This window comes from Chroicocephalus ridibundus, chromosome 5 (assembly GCF_963924245.1).
Source record: "Chroicocephalus ridibundus chromosome 5, bChrRid1.1, whole genome shotgun sequence".
Classification (NCBI taxonomy): Eukaryota; Metazoa; Chordata; class Aves; order Charadriiformes; family Laridae; genus Chroicocephalus; species Chroicocephalus ridibundus.
In genome coordinates this window covers 12,146,892-12,163,571 of record NC_086288.1, presented here as the reverse complement: position 1 = coordinate 12,163,571, position 16,680 = coordinate 12,146,892, and the positions used below count along the sequence as shown (strand labels likewise).

The 16,680-nt window shown below is 38.6% G+C and overlaps 1 protein-coding gene across 3 annotated transcripts in view; it reads right to left on the bottom strand.

The window, feature by feature from the left end:
* The window catches only part of INPP4B (inositol polyphosphate-4-phosphatase type II B), a 329,605-nt gene that overhangs the window by 65,110 nt on the left and 247,815 nt on the right, over positions 1-16,680 (bottom strand). For all 3 annotated transcript variants that reach the window (XM_063335598.1, XM_063335597.1, XM_063335599.1), the window contains 3 exons: positions 11,252-11,429; positions 5,832-6,044; positions 558-699 (listed from right to left, as the gene is read on the bottom strand). In XM_063335598.1, the coding sequence (XP_063191668.1) occupies positions 558-699; positions 5,832-6,044; positions 11,252-11,429 (533 nt within the window). The remainder of the gene's footprint in view (positions 1-557; positions 700-5,831; positions 6,045-11,251; positions 11,430-16,680) is intronic.

Here is a 16,680-nt window from a genome sequence, read left to right as displayed (position 1 = left end):
ATAAGAAGATTTAGCAACATGGACCTGCTGTGGACAAAGTTCTCTTCACACCATCTCATGGAATCACTCTAATTAGCCTTCAGTATTGACACAGATTGACAACTGTATTCAGGGAAAAATGAATCTTAGCAAATCAGAAAACAGAAATCGGTATATCACATCAGAAAAGTGGAAGAGAATGACGCTGAAACAGAATGTTCACCTTCCCTTACAAGTTTCTTATGGGGTAAGACACGCTCCAGCTTTTTTTTCTCAAAATGTTATATTCAAGTAAAATCTAAAATAAATGAAACTATGTCAGCCTTCAAAGGAAAACATTGTGATTTCAAAAGGTTTTCATTGTAGCACAAAAAAATTGATCATGGCAAGCCATTTGAGCACACAATGGAGCTGTAATTTGATAAATAGCCTTCCATCATTCAAAGCTACACCTGTGCAAAACCTCGCTATCAGCACTCTCATCAAATATGCTATTGACTCTTCTATATATCATTTTTCTGTGACTTTTTCCATTTTTATTTACTGTAGTCAATGATTTTAAAAAAAAAGTTCCTTACCGCCTGTATGCAACACCTTGCAATCTGCTGCTGAAGGGTCATTTTCACTCTCTTTACTGTTGCTGACGTCTTTTTCAAGCAGTCTGTCCACCATGGCAATAACGCAGTTTAAACTCTTCCCCACATTGGCCCACACTCTGTCCTGAAAAGAGTATAATTATCACTGCACATTACTGAAGAAGAAAAAAAGAGACAATACTAACTTCTTATTAACACCTTAAAGCGGAGACAGAGATGTCCAAATTACTAGAAATATTACTAGAAATATAAGGTGTCAGCATATTACCATTTTTCTCATTCTTCAGCCTACTACCAGCTTAAGCCTGCAATGTAAATGATGGAACTGAAACTGGGTTTTTCAGACACTGTGCTTCAAACTCTATATGAAAATGCATGCAAAGTTTCAGGTCCAATGACAAGGAACTGAGCAGTTTGTTTATTTGAAATAATACAGTAGGAGCGTAGACATTCAAAGCCTCGCCAAATCAAATCTCATGTGCAACTGCCAGTTTTGCCATAGTACTTGACAATCTCTTTTTGATGATTTAACATACCCTCTATTTTATCATGAGTTACTCTGTTAAGGTGAACATAAACTTAAAGGACTAGAATTAGAAACTTGCTATCATGACATGTTTATTAGGTAACACAATCTCGATTTCATTCTTAACCTCTCACACAAACTGCGACCATCACACTTAACTGAGTTTATAACAAATATGAGAATTACAGAAGTAATACAGCTATCGAAGAAATTCTACGCAAGTGGAGAACAAAAGAAATAATGTGAAATGAAAGAAAGAGCCATTATGGAACAGAGATACAGGAAGGGTCCTTCAGGTGCTGGATGCTGCAGAAACTAAAGCTCTTGCACCTACTTTTGTGGGGCTGAATAAGAAAAAGGAGAAAAAGGCAAACAGTACAAGAAATGAGGCTGTACAAAAGTCAAGGCAATCAGACTAAAACCAAAACATCACAAACTCACAAAAAACGTGTTTTAATGCTGAGGCATTCTGAAATTAATGCAGAGTAACCAGAGTTTGCTTGAGGGTCAAAAATGGGAAGATAATTTCACTGCTCCTCTTTCTACCTTATAATAGCCAGAAGCATTATGCATACATCAGGCCTTGAGGCATAAAAACAGAGTTGCAAGAGACAAGAAAAGAGGTTAAAGAAAACTGAAAACTCAGAGAAATACCATAGTTCCATATAAATGGTAACACTTGGAAGTTGGGTGAAGGCAAAGTTAGAACTACCACGAAGACAAACATTTAATCTAAGATTTATTTTTAACTATAAGACACACTTAGGCCATTATCCTGACTAGAGCGGATCTGATCTTTCCCTGTTCTCTCCACTTAATGGCACACCCTGTGACAAGCGGGCATCCTGCCCTGAGGGACATGACACGGGCCTGCAGACAGCAGCCTGCACCTGCTCAATCTGTACAGCAACACAGCTGCCCAGACCCGATTCCTGGAAAGATCTTGTAGGGCTGCCTTAAGGACAAGGGAGCATTCAGTGTTACAGGCGGGTGGATGTGGAAACTACGGCTTGATCCTCTCCCCAGATAAACCCATGCCTTAATCATACTATGGAAAAGGTATTGTTGATTTAGAAGAGGCAAAAAGCTGGTCACTCTTATGCGGAACTGCATTTAATCCACAAATTTTATTATTTTTTTTTAAGTACTGCTGCACTTTTAAGTACAATGCAACATGTGGAAATATCTTCACCTGTACGCCTGAAACAAACCATTAGACACATGACTATCTGATATTCACATGTGTAGATACAATTTAAAGCCAAATATCTGATATTCACATGTGTAGATACAATTTAAAGCCAAAGACAGAGGACAGGTATAGATTCCTTCAAAAGTTCATCCTGTATGTACCTCAAGCGTTCCTGAAAAATATTTAGAATATGGGTGAAATGATTGATTTCCACCGCCCACAAATATTGTTTTGGGGAGAAGGATTCTACGAAGAGCAATGAAACACTGCAAATAGTAAAAATTCTAGCCCCAAATAGCTGCGAGGTTTACCAGAGAGTAGCAGGGAATTTCAGTCTTTCTAGTCACTGGAGTTGCTGAGGTATAGGAACTCAAGCTGCTCAGCGTGGCTGCAGCAACGTAATTTCCCTTCCTCCCTCTGTTGGGGGAGTTTAATCCCAACACAAAGAGCGTTAAACTCTTAATGAGCATCTGGAGTTATTGCACAAGCAACACAAATATGAGCCCTTGTTTCACTTTGGAAAGAACACTTTTCTCTTTTCAAACCAACGATTAACCCAGCATCAAGATGATGTCTATACAATATTCACATAAACATTCCCCGAGGGTTTAGAAGCAAAATTCATCAACATCTGTTGACGGAAAGCTCACTCTTATTATTGTATATCTGGCTTTTTTACAGATGGGCAAGTGAGAGGGAGCAAGGGCTTTGGCATCATGAAGCTGGGCACTTTTCTTAGGAAACTTAAAAATAAACCTGTAAAATAATTGTCTTCATCCACCCAATTCAAAAAATGTAATTAATTTCCATCCACTGTGAAAATATTATTAAAAGGCAATTCAACTCCCTCATTTCAGAGAGCAGGCGTGGAAACTATTTTCTTGTCATTGCACCTGACTGGATGTCATCCTCCTAAGCACTGCACAGTGGAGCCCCAGAGCCTGTCTTTTTGTTTTTACAGGATTCTCAGGCTTTCTAAATTCACTACAGAGCTCCTCAGTCATCTCTTGTCCTTCCATATACACCACTACATTTGCGTGCTTTACTTGTGCCAAGTATCACACAGCAACCGCGTTCCCCAGTGCTCTGAAGATACGGTGTCTCCTTCATGCGGGTTGATAGACATATACTAACTTAAGGTGCTTTTGAAGCATGCTCATAGATAACGCAAATAACTAATGTGCATGATTAACACCCTCTTGTGATGCGACAGTGCTTTGGAATGGAATATATCATACACAGGTCAGTATTTCAGACCCGCGCCCAAGTACCGTGTCAGGATTTGCACACAGCTTATTGGAAATGCCATTTTATCTGTCCTTTGTAGCTCCAAACACATTAACCAGTCAGTCAGAAATGTAGAGCAGAAACGTCTCCAAGTGGCAATGGGCCCACCTTTTCTTGTATTATACATGACAACATGCTGTGTTCCCTCCTGCAGGGAGGTTCTAGGATAGCAGAAGCAGCTGGCAAGAGGAGAAGAGAATATCTACCCAGAGGCACTGTAAAACTCTCAAGTTAAATATTTTTCCTTCAACGGTAATGCCTACTGCCTACGTGCAGTGCACCAATATAAATACTGCTGTCAGCTATTCTGGGATGAACATTTGTACTTGGTATCAAAGAAGAGAGGTGCAACACAGTATTGCTATTGAGAAGGTGGCTTTTTGGAAAATACTGGTCACTCAGTGAAAGGGCACTCTTCAGTTAAGAAATTGGGAGTTATTCCTTAAAGGTATATTTGGATGCCAGGGAAGGGGGTGGATCTCACCTAGTTTTTAAACGCTGCCTTGAATTCACTTTTGTGATGGTGGTTAAGATAATGCAGTCATTGGAAGTGGAAGGAACAGGGTCAGCTTAGAGAGTTGTTGGATGTCACTGATTTAGATTTTGGGCAAAATTAAAATTGAAATTCCAATTGTAAAATGCAACTCTAACACTTATTAATAGCGGGAGGGGGACACACCCCAACACTGTGCATACAAAGCAATGTATCGCAAAGTTTTTCTCCTTTCAGAGTAAACTAAGCATTTTTTCAAATTTTACATGTGATTATTCTTTCTTTTTTCATCATGCTAATGACAATTTGATCATTAAAGGCTGCATTATTCATTCCCGCCATTGAGAGAAAGAACTGAAAAATAATGGAAGCCTACTCTTTCAAATTTACAAAAAACCAAAATTTCTCTAAGATTTATACTGCCTCACGTTTGACAGCGACTCTGACTCAGTTTAACTCTGAAAATACTTAAAGATACACTTAATTTCAATCAAGCAGGTAATCTTACTAATTCAGTGGAAAAAATAGGTAGACTTCAAACTAATGTGCTTATATGTTTTAATAGATGAGGACCAAGCACCCAGTAGAAACAAAATTTTTAAAAAATCAATAATGAAATACAGTAAAGCTAGCTTCCCTGCAGAGACAGAAGTACTAAATTAAAACACAACTGGCACAAAAATTCTATTTCTCCAATGCTCCGTTTTAACAAATCTATTGTGATATTTATTTTCCTGAATGTTTCAACAGTTGGTAACAAATATTTTGTCTTTCATTTCAAGGAAAGAAGAACCATTCTAGCCCCTCAGGTTGTTGAGAAAACATGAAAAAGTGAATTCAAAGTTCTAAACTCAGAACACAAATAAAAGAATGAGTTATTTATTTATTGTTTAAATCTCATGACTACTCAATGCATGGGGTTGGAGATAATTATCTTTTCTGTAGAATAAATAGATTCTTCTTCCCTTATTTGTGATATGGATAAAAATCACAGTTCAGGTGCAAGCACTGTGGCTCACACATGTTATTAATTATTTACAATAGAGATTAATATGCTGGCATCCTTTACGTTTATGAGAATACAGGGATGAACTGAAAGTATGAGCCTGAACTGAATAAAAATAGCTTGAGTTCAGGGTCTATATAACAAAGAAGCAGATCTATTACGAACACATCCACCAAAATAATTAATGTATAAAATCTCAGCCATATAAATAATACATATCTTTGAAAGATATGCTAAGAATGTTAAAATCTAAAAGCCATGATTCATTCTTTTATGCAATCTCAGACTTCCTCTAAGAACAGAGTTTAAGGGAAAACAGCTCTGTTTTGCTAAGGATTAATTCATGTGTATTTAAACTATTTATATTCAGTCTTAGGGGAAAAACAAAACAAAAAAACCCTCTCCTCATAATAGTGTATGCCATTCCAGTCTCCTTACATCTGCCTAACTAGCAAAAAGAACTCAAGTAAGAGCAAAGACAGACTATTTTCCTGTCTGGGCAAGCAGATACTCATCATCCTCACTGTTATATGCACAACCAAGCAGTCACGTAGAAGCACACTGTACTTAAGAAAATTCTTTCAAGTTAGTTTCAAAATATACAATGCATCTGAAAAATATTAGTTCACGGTTTTGCAGTCTTTCCCCCCTCCTCCCCCCTACAATAAAATGTACACTTAGGGCTTGTATTTGTTTATGCTGATTTGTAGGGTTTAGGATTGCATACCAACGAAGAAATTCTGACTACTTACCCACTCTTCCTCATCATACTCGGAATGATGGGGTATAGAGTCCTGTCTTTTAATCTGAGAAGGATGGTCCTGATGCTGTAAATCGCCCCCCTCCTCTGCGCTGTTCCTAGGCACGGCTGGTTTCTTAAGGGGACAGCCAGGCCGGGCCGTGTATAGTGCTAAAAGGGCACTTCTGACCAGCTGATCCTTAAATGCGTGCACAAATAACTCTGTCTAGAAAAAAAACACAAATGAATGAAAAGGTTAGACCAAAGAATGCAATACTGCAACATAGCTATTATAACACTAAATTACCCTTAGGCAGAGTGGATATTTGTTTCAGGCCAGCCTGAGAAGCAGAAAACAAAGCAGACCAACAAACAATGAGGAAAAAAATCAAGGATTTTTGGGACATCATCACATTCTACAATCCCATTGTTCTAAAGATTAACACAAAAGTACAGTATCTGTCATAGAGATCATCATCTTTTCACACAATCCTATTTTATTAGAGTTTCAAATTTTGCCTGCAGAGAAGAGTCTCTACAAGAAGCAGTTCCAAGAGCAAGCAACCACTGCTCAATAATTTCTGACTATGTGTCAGATAAAACATAACTAACAAATTTAAGGATCTTCTTAACTAACAACACACTACTCTGCTGAAATTGCAGTATCTGCAAAAGCAGTGTTTCCAGAGATAAATTTTGGTACGTGTAGGTATCTACCCAGGTATCAGGGCAGGTGATGACACCTGATTTCTAGCTTTATTTTACTTATTTTTAAAGAAAGGAATCCTTGAAGTAGTTTTTCCAGGCTCTCTGAGGATGTTATTCAATCACTATATCATTTTTCTAAACCCTTCTTGTTGACTCTGACAGCTGGAAGTTTACCGTATTTTTAAAAACCTCCAGCCTCCCTGCATTATTTATTTCCCTTCCTCCCCAGTGTGAGGAGGAAAATGCTTGCTGTATATGGTCTTTAGCATCTCAAGACTCTGTCTCCACGTAACAGCACTTGTTGTTGCCACCAGTCTGCCACACGTGCCCATCTCCTGCGGTCACACACAACGTTAAACAGGATTCATCTGTGGGAGTGGGGAGAGCACGTACCCTGCCACCATACCCCATCCAGCACATCCCACCCAGACTGCCAGAGCTCCTCTCCCCGGTCACAGGCCCCGGTTCACAGGTGACGATGAAACACTGTTCCACATTTCCTTCACAGCACAATCGCCTGCATTTATTTACCCCAGGTCAGTGAGATTTACTTGCCTTCCTATTTAACCCAGAACATAGTGGACTGTCACGTGCAGATTCAGATGCTGAACTGCCTTTGTGCACACAATCCTAATTAAACAGGAAAAGTAGGTAGCTAAGAGTCAGAGCAACCAGCCTAAACAAGCAGTCACACAAAGCTAGGAAATGCTAGAAATAAAGGTTGTCCAGCCAAGCTTCGTTCAGCCCCTTCATGCTTCGTATGCAAAACCGGGAGGAGAAGCAGCAAAAAAGCCCAAACCAATCAAGTTTTAAGTGTCAGCATCTATCTTCCTGGAAATCTTTCTCCCAGTGTTTGCACTTCTTACTTCTATTCTTATTCCATCCCTTTTTGCTGATACTTGCTCCCCTTTTGTATGCCTCTGCTCCTACGCAACTTATTTTTCTTGCTTTCCTGTTTCAACACCCCCCAAAGGTTTAATGACACTTAGACCATAATGCTCTAAATAACTGACGGTTTTCTTAAAGCTTCAGCTTCTGGGTTAGGGACCTGCTTGAGAAGTTTCTGCCTTTTACCATTTTTATGATGTTTAGGAAAAAGCTAGTTTTGATCCTTAGTGGTTGCACATAGAAAGGCTGAAAATTTATTGCAAATAAAACTCAAAAATAAGAACCTTAGGGATATCTAAGCTAAGTTACAATTTTTTAAACCAACATCAGGACTTCCTTCAGACCTAATTTAGGATTCTTTAGTGATTAGGCTTGGCAACACGATTCATCTCCCCGGCAATTTTACCAGACCCATCCTGTATCCTCCTTACTAACTTGGTGCCTGAGGGAAAGGGTGCTTAAACAGAGACAGTTTTCTTATATGCAGCCCTTCAGGTCTGCCTCATGGCAGTCCTGAACTGCACTATAGGACAATTTCAGTTTTCTACGTTTTCAGCCTCCACATGGTGCATACTCAGAGAATATGTAGTCTTTGGAGAACATTGCTAGCAAATCCTACCAATCTTCTATAAAGAAGAGGTGACTTGAGTCTTGTAGAGTTGCCTTTTCTTGCCTGGTAACAGCAGAGCTCCCCTTCAGGACTCTTCTACAGTTCTACGTCAAGAGAGTGCAAATGACTTTACTTGTCTGTCCTTAGAAATGACAACATCAAGGTTTTGCTGAGGTTTTGTACCTCCCCTCGCCCTCAAAGTCTGCTTGAGATCGTTTCAGGTCTCTGCATCAGACATGGTAGACTCAAAAAAGCCTTAAATTTCAGACAATTGTATCGGACAACTTAAAGTAAGGAATGCCCACTATGATTGAAATATATATTAGGTAACTATCTGAAAAGTTTAAGTAATTTAATTTAATATAAATATTTTACAGGGAAAATTAGTTTTAAAAAGCAAACTGCCATGGGAAGCAAACCTCCGTTTTTCCATATAGAGACTAAAATGCTTCTGTATCAAGGATTCCATTGGTTTAACAACAATCTACATTTTAACTACATTTTCCTACAGCTCAGTACAGCTAAATTTGCAGAACATCACTATTTATAAAATTGTATTGAAATCACAAAACAAGTCTATACAAAGGAATGGAAACTTTGCAAATTCTTTTAGATACTTGACTAAAGAATATTTCTGCAAACAAAGATAGGCATAGCTGGAAAATGAATTTATCAAGCCTTCTGCAAGCTGCAAATGCTGATACACTTGTCGACAGCTACAGGCTTCCTTAATCAATTAACAGAAAGTGTTGATAAAAGGTTAGTCTCAGGAAAACACTACAGTAAATTGCAAATCATATATGGAGAAGTAAAACCATGATTAACATGAGAAAATAAGCTCAATTTAAGAAGCAGCAGTGGAATTATTTGATTTAATTTTCCACTTTCAATGCATGCAGCCAGTCCTTCCATTTCTAACAGAAATACTTAACTGTAATTCACATTATTGATAGCTCAGGTATACTCACTGCTACCTAATGTTTTTAGCAAAAATTATTCGATATATCAAACTTAACATTATCTTAAAATAAGAAGTGATATGCTTTTTAATAAATGAGGTAATGAATCACCAGGCAAATCATTTTTACAACTTCTTCAAACAGCTGTTTAATTTCTAAATTTCTATCAAGTTAAAATGTAACAGAACATTTCTTTTTTACATATAAAAAGTATACAAAATGTGGGAGAGCAGAAGCACCTCATACGCCTCAAGAATACAGGCAGGCATAACGTACTTCTATGCAGAAGAGCATGGCAACCTACCTTAAATATAACCAGGAACATGCTGTTAGCCTTGGTTCTCCCATACCAGACTATATAGAGAGGTTTTCTTAGGATATTGAGATGATGCTTTGTATTAACCGTGAGTGATTTAATTGCAGCACTGTGTGCGTTCACTCAGTGTAGGTTTTTGAAACTTAATATCACCCTTCCCTGAAGTGGTTTCTTGGTCTTTCCTTTCCTCCCCAACTCTCTTCCCTCCTTTACAAGCAGCTGTCCCTCCACACCAGCTTCCTCAGCAATGGTCCCACCTCCTTTCTCAATTATCATCTTCTCCTCAGAGTAAGTTTGGGAATAGACAGTGAAGTATTCAACTGTTTATGCAGCAGTTGCTTAGACAATTTGATTAATCTCTTCCAGCAAAAGGTAGATTGAAACTATGGGCTGTCAGGTGGACTATATCAGTTGACACTCCTGCTTCCACTTCTGGAAGCCTGTGCTCATATACTAACCAGCAATTTAATCCTGGCCCTGAAAAGTTAATATGAACATACACAACTGAAACACCAGCTATAAATTTAAAATATCTGTGACTTTTCCAAAAGGAATGGATTGTCTTTTTTGGCCCTTTTCTGTAGTCAGACTCCTCAACGGGCTATGGTTCAAACACTGGGTTAGCATCACAGCTGCCTGCAGCTACCATCCACTCCTCCTGCCCAGACAAGCAAGGGTGGTGAGGGCAAATGGCTATAGCTAACATACAGATTCCTTAGCAACCGAGTCTCGAGGCTTCAGAGCAGACACTTCTTAGTTTGATTTGCTTTACTTATGCACGCATATTTCTTTGAACTAACCACTAACAGAGCACCTCCACTTTTTCTCTGCGCAGCTAAAAATTACCTCCTTCAGTACTACATGGAAAGGTATGCTATAATTGCCACAACCGCCCCCCCCGCTAAATTCCTCCCCGTCATTTCCAGGCTGAATTCTACTTTCCTATATATTCCTGACATTCATAGTGACTCCAGTGTTCTCAGCGTTACTGTGGATTTACACGTCTGTAACCGAGAGCAACATTTATCTCCCCCATGGCTCCAATGCAATGCCTTCACAGTATGTGCCTGAGCTCAATATTCAGATTTGAAGCTCTCCCAGTGAACGACGTACTGCTGGGATAATAGTGCTCAACAGACCACAGGGGTTGCCACTTCCCAATAGTTGAAGATATATGGAAACGGTTATTGACAGTGTTATTAAGCCACATTGAGATCACATTACAGAAGGTATGGCCCATGAAGCGATGGGAAACTTTTTTCAACCCCTCTGGTCTTAGCCATAGTGCTTAATATTTTTATAGTATAACATATGCTTAAAGGTACTTCAGACTTCAGCTAATCTCCAATATCACTCTGTGAGACAGGTGGAAAATATTATCTTCCTTAATTTAGAGCTAAAGAAACTAAGATGAAGAAGGGCCTACAGCTACAAAGGAATATAACAGGAGAAAGAGGATTAAAATTGGAGACCTCCTGGCGCCAGCTTCCTAGCTTCTCCTTCCAGACTGCATCACCATTTCTGATCACGCTATTATTCTAAACTTTACGCATAAACCTGGCTTGAACTACCTCCCACAAGCAGTAGTTTGAAGTATCACAGAAAAAGAAATAAAATAACCTTTTATCATCCCACGAAATTATTTACAATAATCTATTTTTGATAAACCCCAGTATGTGGCCACTAGAGGATAACAAAGACATATGAAATTAAATTAATTATACTTTCAAATAAAGACAACCTTTATAGATTTCATTAATTTTCTACGTGGAAAGCCTACAGAAATGCTAAATAATATTCTTTTTCTGATAAGCAACATTTTGAAGCTTATTTTAGCAGAGCTTATTTAACATTTCCTGATGCTGAGAAAGTCAATTTATGCAGAAAAAAAAACCCAGCAGTTAGAGACTTGGTTATTCCGTTTTCCATTGCTGTGAAGATTTGAATCTTACTTTTTCTGAAAGCATCTTTAAAGAATTCTTCAGGCTGTCTGGAGAATGCTGGCTTGCGGAGTTAAGCAGCAGGTCTGCATGGCTTGATATGAGAGGTTGTAGATGATTGATGTTGCTGAGAACTTCTTTTGCCTTGGCTGTGTTTTCAGGTGAATAGTAAATACACTGGTATCCAGTACTGTAATAACAGAAAGAGTCACATGATGTCAAAATCATTTCTGCTACTAATAACAATGCTTAATGTGATAAAAATCTTACCACTAGTTTTGTAAAAAATACCTGAACTTCACCAATATCATTGAAATGCTCTTTCCTTTAAGGGTAAAACCAAATCCTTGCTTGAATACTAGAGGATAACAGACTGTCCACCACTAAACTCACCAAGTAGTACTGTTCAACCTAATCATCGCTTTGAGTGATTGATCTTAACATAAGAAAAACAGATTTTTATTTATTTAAAAACATGTAATTCTGGAGAAATGAAAGGTTTGACCAAGTCAGGTAGTAACCACAAAGAGTCTAAGGCTCCTTATTTTTCCAGCTGAACTCCCCATCACACTATTATAGAATCACAGAATGGTGAGAGTTGGAAGGGACCTTAAAGATCCTCTAGTTCCAACCTCCCTGCCATAGGCAGGGACACGTCCCACTAAACCAAACTACCTTACTAATCGATCAGTGGCCCAGATTATATTTTTATTAGCATCAGTGATGTCCAGGAAGTTAATAACCAGAGCTATTTCCAATAAAAACCATGTGTCTAATTTGCAAGAAAAGACACAGAAATGATGTGTGGGAGTTAATTACTACAAAAACACACAAATGCACACTGCAAACTTCCTACTTTCCTTTCAATTGTTCACAAACTACTGCAGTTCTTTTGCATGACTTCTTTTCCTAACCCTCATTTTTTTCCCCAACACTTACTAATTATGCAATATCCTTTTCTACCATTATTCCAAAACACCATTTTCAACAGCATCCATACACCTGCTGGTTCTTCTCTTTAGTATACATCTCCCCACCTAAAACTCTTGTACATAATTCTTCCCTTCATAAAGCCCTCCTGCAGTCTTTCAGAGAAACTAACTAAAATCTTTTGCAGTTTCAGATTAACCTGTAATGTTAACACAGGAAAAAATATAACCAAGCAATTCCTGGAATATTACTAACGCCACAGCAACGTACATAATACTCCCCAGTTGTTTCTGTACGTTATCTCCCTTTTCTCTTGTGTATTTTCATTATACTTCCTTCAGTCTTTCCACCCTTTACCCACTGATTTAGTTTTTTTTCTTAATTTCACATATCAAGACCTGAGTTTTGACACTCATGCAATCCTTTGAACTTCACGCATTGCTTTTCATTTCAGTCTTCTTCCAGATCTTTTTACTCCCCCATTTCCCCTTTGTGTCTTCTAGTGTCCCTTCCGGTTCCTCCTCATTAGTTTTCTACGAATTAGAAATTAAGTTTAATTCTATAAATGACACATGCACATTCAGAAGTCCAAATGAAGTCACTTCTATAAAACTTAACAGGCTTAAGTCTTTTTGCAAATAAGGATAGTTTCAAGCAGTCTTAAAATTAAGCCTCTTTCTTAGATACTTTCTGAGTTACAGTCCCAAATTCCACAATACCCCATCCTGTTTTTCCGTCTTTCACCAATGTCTCCATTTTTAGATACAATTCTTTGTGAAGCCAGTCAGGGTGAATGGCATTTGAGTCAATGAAACTTCACCATGATCAGTGATGCTACCAGCCACACCAAAATTACTCTGCATCTCCAATTTGCAGTCCACTACATGAGTTGCTAGACTGCTCAGTGCAGAGGTCAGAATTCTGAATATTTCAACAAAATGAATCATATAAACTGTCTCTTCTAATGAACCGGGCAAAACCCCATCCCTCTGAGAAATGAGGAAACAGCCTGTCATGGTTTAACCCCAGCCAGCAACTAGGACCACACAGCCGCTCGCTCACTCCTCCCACTCCCCTTCCCGCCTGTAGGATAGGGAGAAGAGGGAGAAAAGGAAAGGGGGGAAAAAACCAACCAAACCTCATAGGTTGAGATAAAGACAGTTTAACACTAAAGTAATGGAATAGGAATAAGAATAACAACAACAGTGGTAAAAGAATATAGAAAATAAAGAGATACAACACAAGATGCTCTCACCACTTGACGATCAGCTGCCAAGCCCGTCCCAAACAGTGATCGCAGATCCCCATCCCCTGGCCAACCCCCATTTATATACTAAGCATGATATCTATGGTATGGAATATTCCTTTTGGCCAGCTTGTCCTGTCTGTGCTCCCTCTCAGCTTCTATTGGAAGCTGAAAAAGTCCTTGACTAATGTAAGCATTACTTAGCAACAACTAAAACAATATGTGTTATCAACATTATTCTCATATTAAATCCAAAACACAGCAGCCACTAGAAAAAAAAAATTAACACAGCCACAGCTCTACCTTCAAGGTGGCAACACTATCAGTGAAATGAACTTCCAAAGTTAGATCTACCTCTGCATTCACTGCAACTCTCAAGCTGTCAGTACACAAGGCAGGGACAAAGAGTAATAGTCTATGTTAATTGTAGTGAAGACATAGTCTTCAAAGTCTTGATACTTCACAGTGCTGAATAATCTTCTCTAATTCCCTTTCAGGTTTCTCCCTCCCTTTATCAAACAGGCTTTTTGCAGGCTGAATCTGGCTAACACTGTTATCAAGCTCACCATGCACATACTCCTTTCTGGGATTCCCCTCAGCCTTTAATTCCCAGATCATTTTCACTGATCTCCCACCGCTCTAAGCTTCACTGAATATTGCAAGAGAAAAGTCACAGACAATGCTATAAGAAAAGAAAGAGGGAAGAGAGATACTAAACCTGTGGGTAGTTCTCATTCTAATAAAGTCAATCATAGGTTTTAAATAAAGGAAATAGTGAAGAGAGAATGACTCTTTCTTCAGAATGAAGTGTTCTATGAGACCTCATTATTTGGCTAATTTTAACATTTCCTGAACCCCGGAAAGCATGAGACAACTCTGAATATTCAGTTTCTTGCAGAATTTGAGGGCAACTTCCCCTCTTGCCCCCAGAAAGATAACGCATAATTATTTTTCAGAAACAACATGTTTGGGAGTACCTGAAGTTTCAAATTGTTGTCTCTGGACACTTTTGCACCTAAGACTAGCCTGAGATTTTCTATGGCTTTACCATTCATAAAAAGACATTACTACTTCCAATTCACTGAAATTAATTTCCTTATAAATAACTATTTTCAGAGCTTGCTGGTGCATATAGCTATGGTATATAAGTAGCATTACTTAATAGAAGCAGCTGCAAATAGAACATATGGAGAAACTTTTCACAGGTGTCCTAATGCAGATGAAGGGAATTACAGGTACGAAAAAACTTTTGCATTAGGGCAAAGGCCACATGGGTAGGTCCTGTGTGTGAAATCAGCAGCACTATGAAAATCTACCTTTGATACGTGAAATATATTATTAGTCATGTACCTTTATGAAAAAGCCTGTAATAATGTCTTCTGGGTTTAAGTTTCAAAGCTTTCGCTAAGCATATAAAATCTCACTTAATCACTTCCATATAGTGGCACCATCATTAGCTATGTACACATGACTGTCAGTGGTCATTTCAGTTTTAAAATTGCTTTAATGACATTGTCATGTAATTTGAATAAAGATTACATTGACTACATCTGCAATTTTAACTAAGTTAACAACGTTTTTGCCTGAGAATAAATACTGCAATATGCTAAATGTCTAATTTTTAATGACACTCTGAGTAACTCCACTCCTGCTGTTAACTGAGTAATTTGTTTGACTGAGTTAAATTGTCACCATCTGGGACTGGGTTAAATTCTTTCAACAATGAACATTTGACCTCGCATTTTTCACGGTCAAAACTGCAGACGCTAACATCAAGACTACAGTTAAAGCGTACACAGCAAAAACATCTACCTCCAAATAACCTCAAGCTTATGTACATTACTGAAGATACCAACTCAGTGGCTTATTTGTGCATCACATGCATTCTGTCTAAAGTGGGAAGTTATGATCAAAAATAAATTGATTACATAAAAAAAAAATCCAGGACAATTCACTGCCTCAGGAAATAAGACTAAACCATATGATCAGTGCTGACGTTTGGAAAACAGGCCTGAGAGACATCAGAAGTTCAAATGAATTTTTAAAGTTTCCTTACAATTCCCTTGCAAACTTTGAAATTCTAGCTTTGAATACTGAAGAAAACGAAATTACGTTATTAGTTCTGTCTAATCTGCCTTTACATGTGAAGTCCAAATCTCCACAAATCCTCACCTTGAAGCAGCGGCTGAGGCTGTAATGCACAGAGTGTCTCTTGCCGCTCTTCTATTTCCTCTTCATTCCTAGCTGACCCTTGAAATAACTCTACATCAATGCCTTCAACTGGTAAAGGGACATGAGTTTCAGTGAAAAGGAAGGTCAAGATGCCCTTCGATAGCCCTCTAGAGACCTAAGCGGAACAGATGCCAGAGTGGCATAGGTGAATCTCATACTGAATCTTCTGAGGAAGACACTCCAGGAAGGTTGAATGCCTACAGAAAGCTTTCCACTGTTCTTCAAATTAATTTTAGAGTATCTTTACATTGGTGGAAAGATGCAAGTAGCCTTTAACACACGGGAGAATCTTTTGCAGGGGAACCAAGCATGGTTCTTATCAGAAGGAAAAAGGTACTGTGCCTCACTGCAGGCCTGAGGCTAAATGGTGCCTTTCAGTGGAGCCTTTTCCTGGCAGCCTGCTGAAGTCCGCGTTACAAGAAACGCTGGCAAAGTCATGGATCCAATCTCCCCTTGCTGCTCCTAGAGTCCATCTATACGGAACGGTTTCTTGGTCTCTAAAACATGCAGTCTTGTCTTAACTTTTGCATGTAAAGCTCTCCCAACTCCTTCTTCCCTTCTTTTTCCAGCCCCAGACCCCTTTCTTTTACACCTGCTTAAGGAAATCCTTCAGGCAATTCTGTTCAGAGAGCCCAGTGGCTGGAAAATACTGTGATGAGCTTTTTATACCTCAAGGAATAGCACAAACTTTGGCAGTTTCTCAGCAAAGAACCTTAATACATTGATTTTATGGTCAGCGAAAAAATGTTCGTCTCCATGAACTCTAGTCTTTCTCTCTCACACACGCATAGATATAGGCATACACACTTACATACACAAAAAAGGGGAAAATTAGCAAAGAATAACGTCTCAGTGAAAAGTGCTATGCATGAGAGGCTGTGGTTTCCCTTCGAGAATAAAGGTTACCATCAGATCAAACAGAAATCATTATTATTTCAACATCTCTGGGATCTTCTGTGAAACAGTATCATTTCAGGTTCCTTGGAGAATGGAAATGGGTTGAACGTTACAAAACTTGGGTAACAGGAACCCT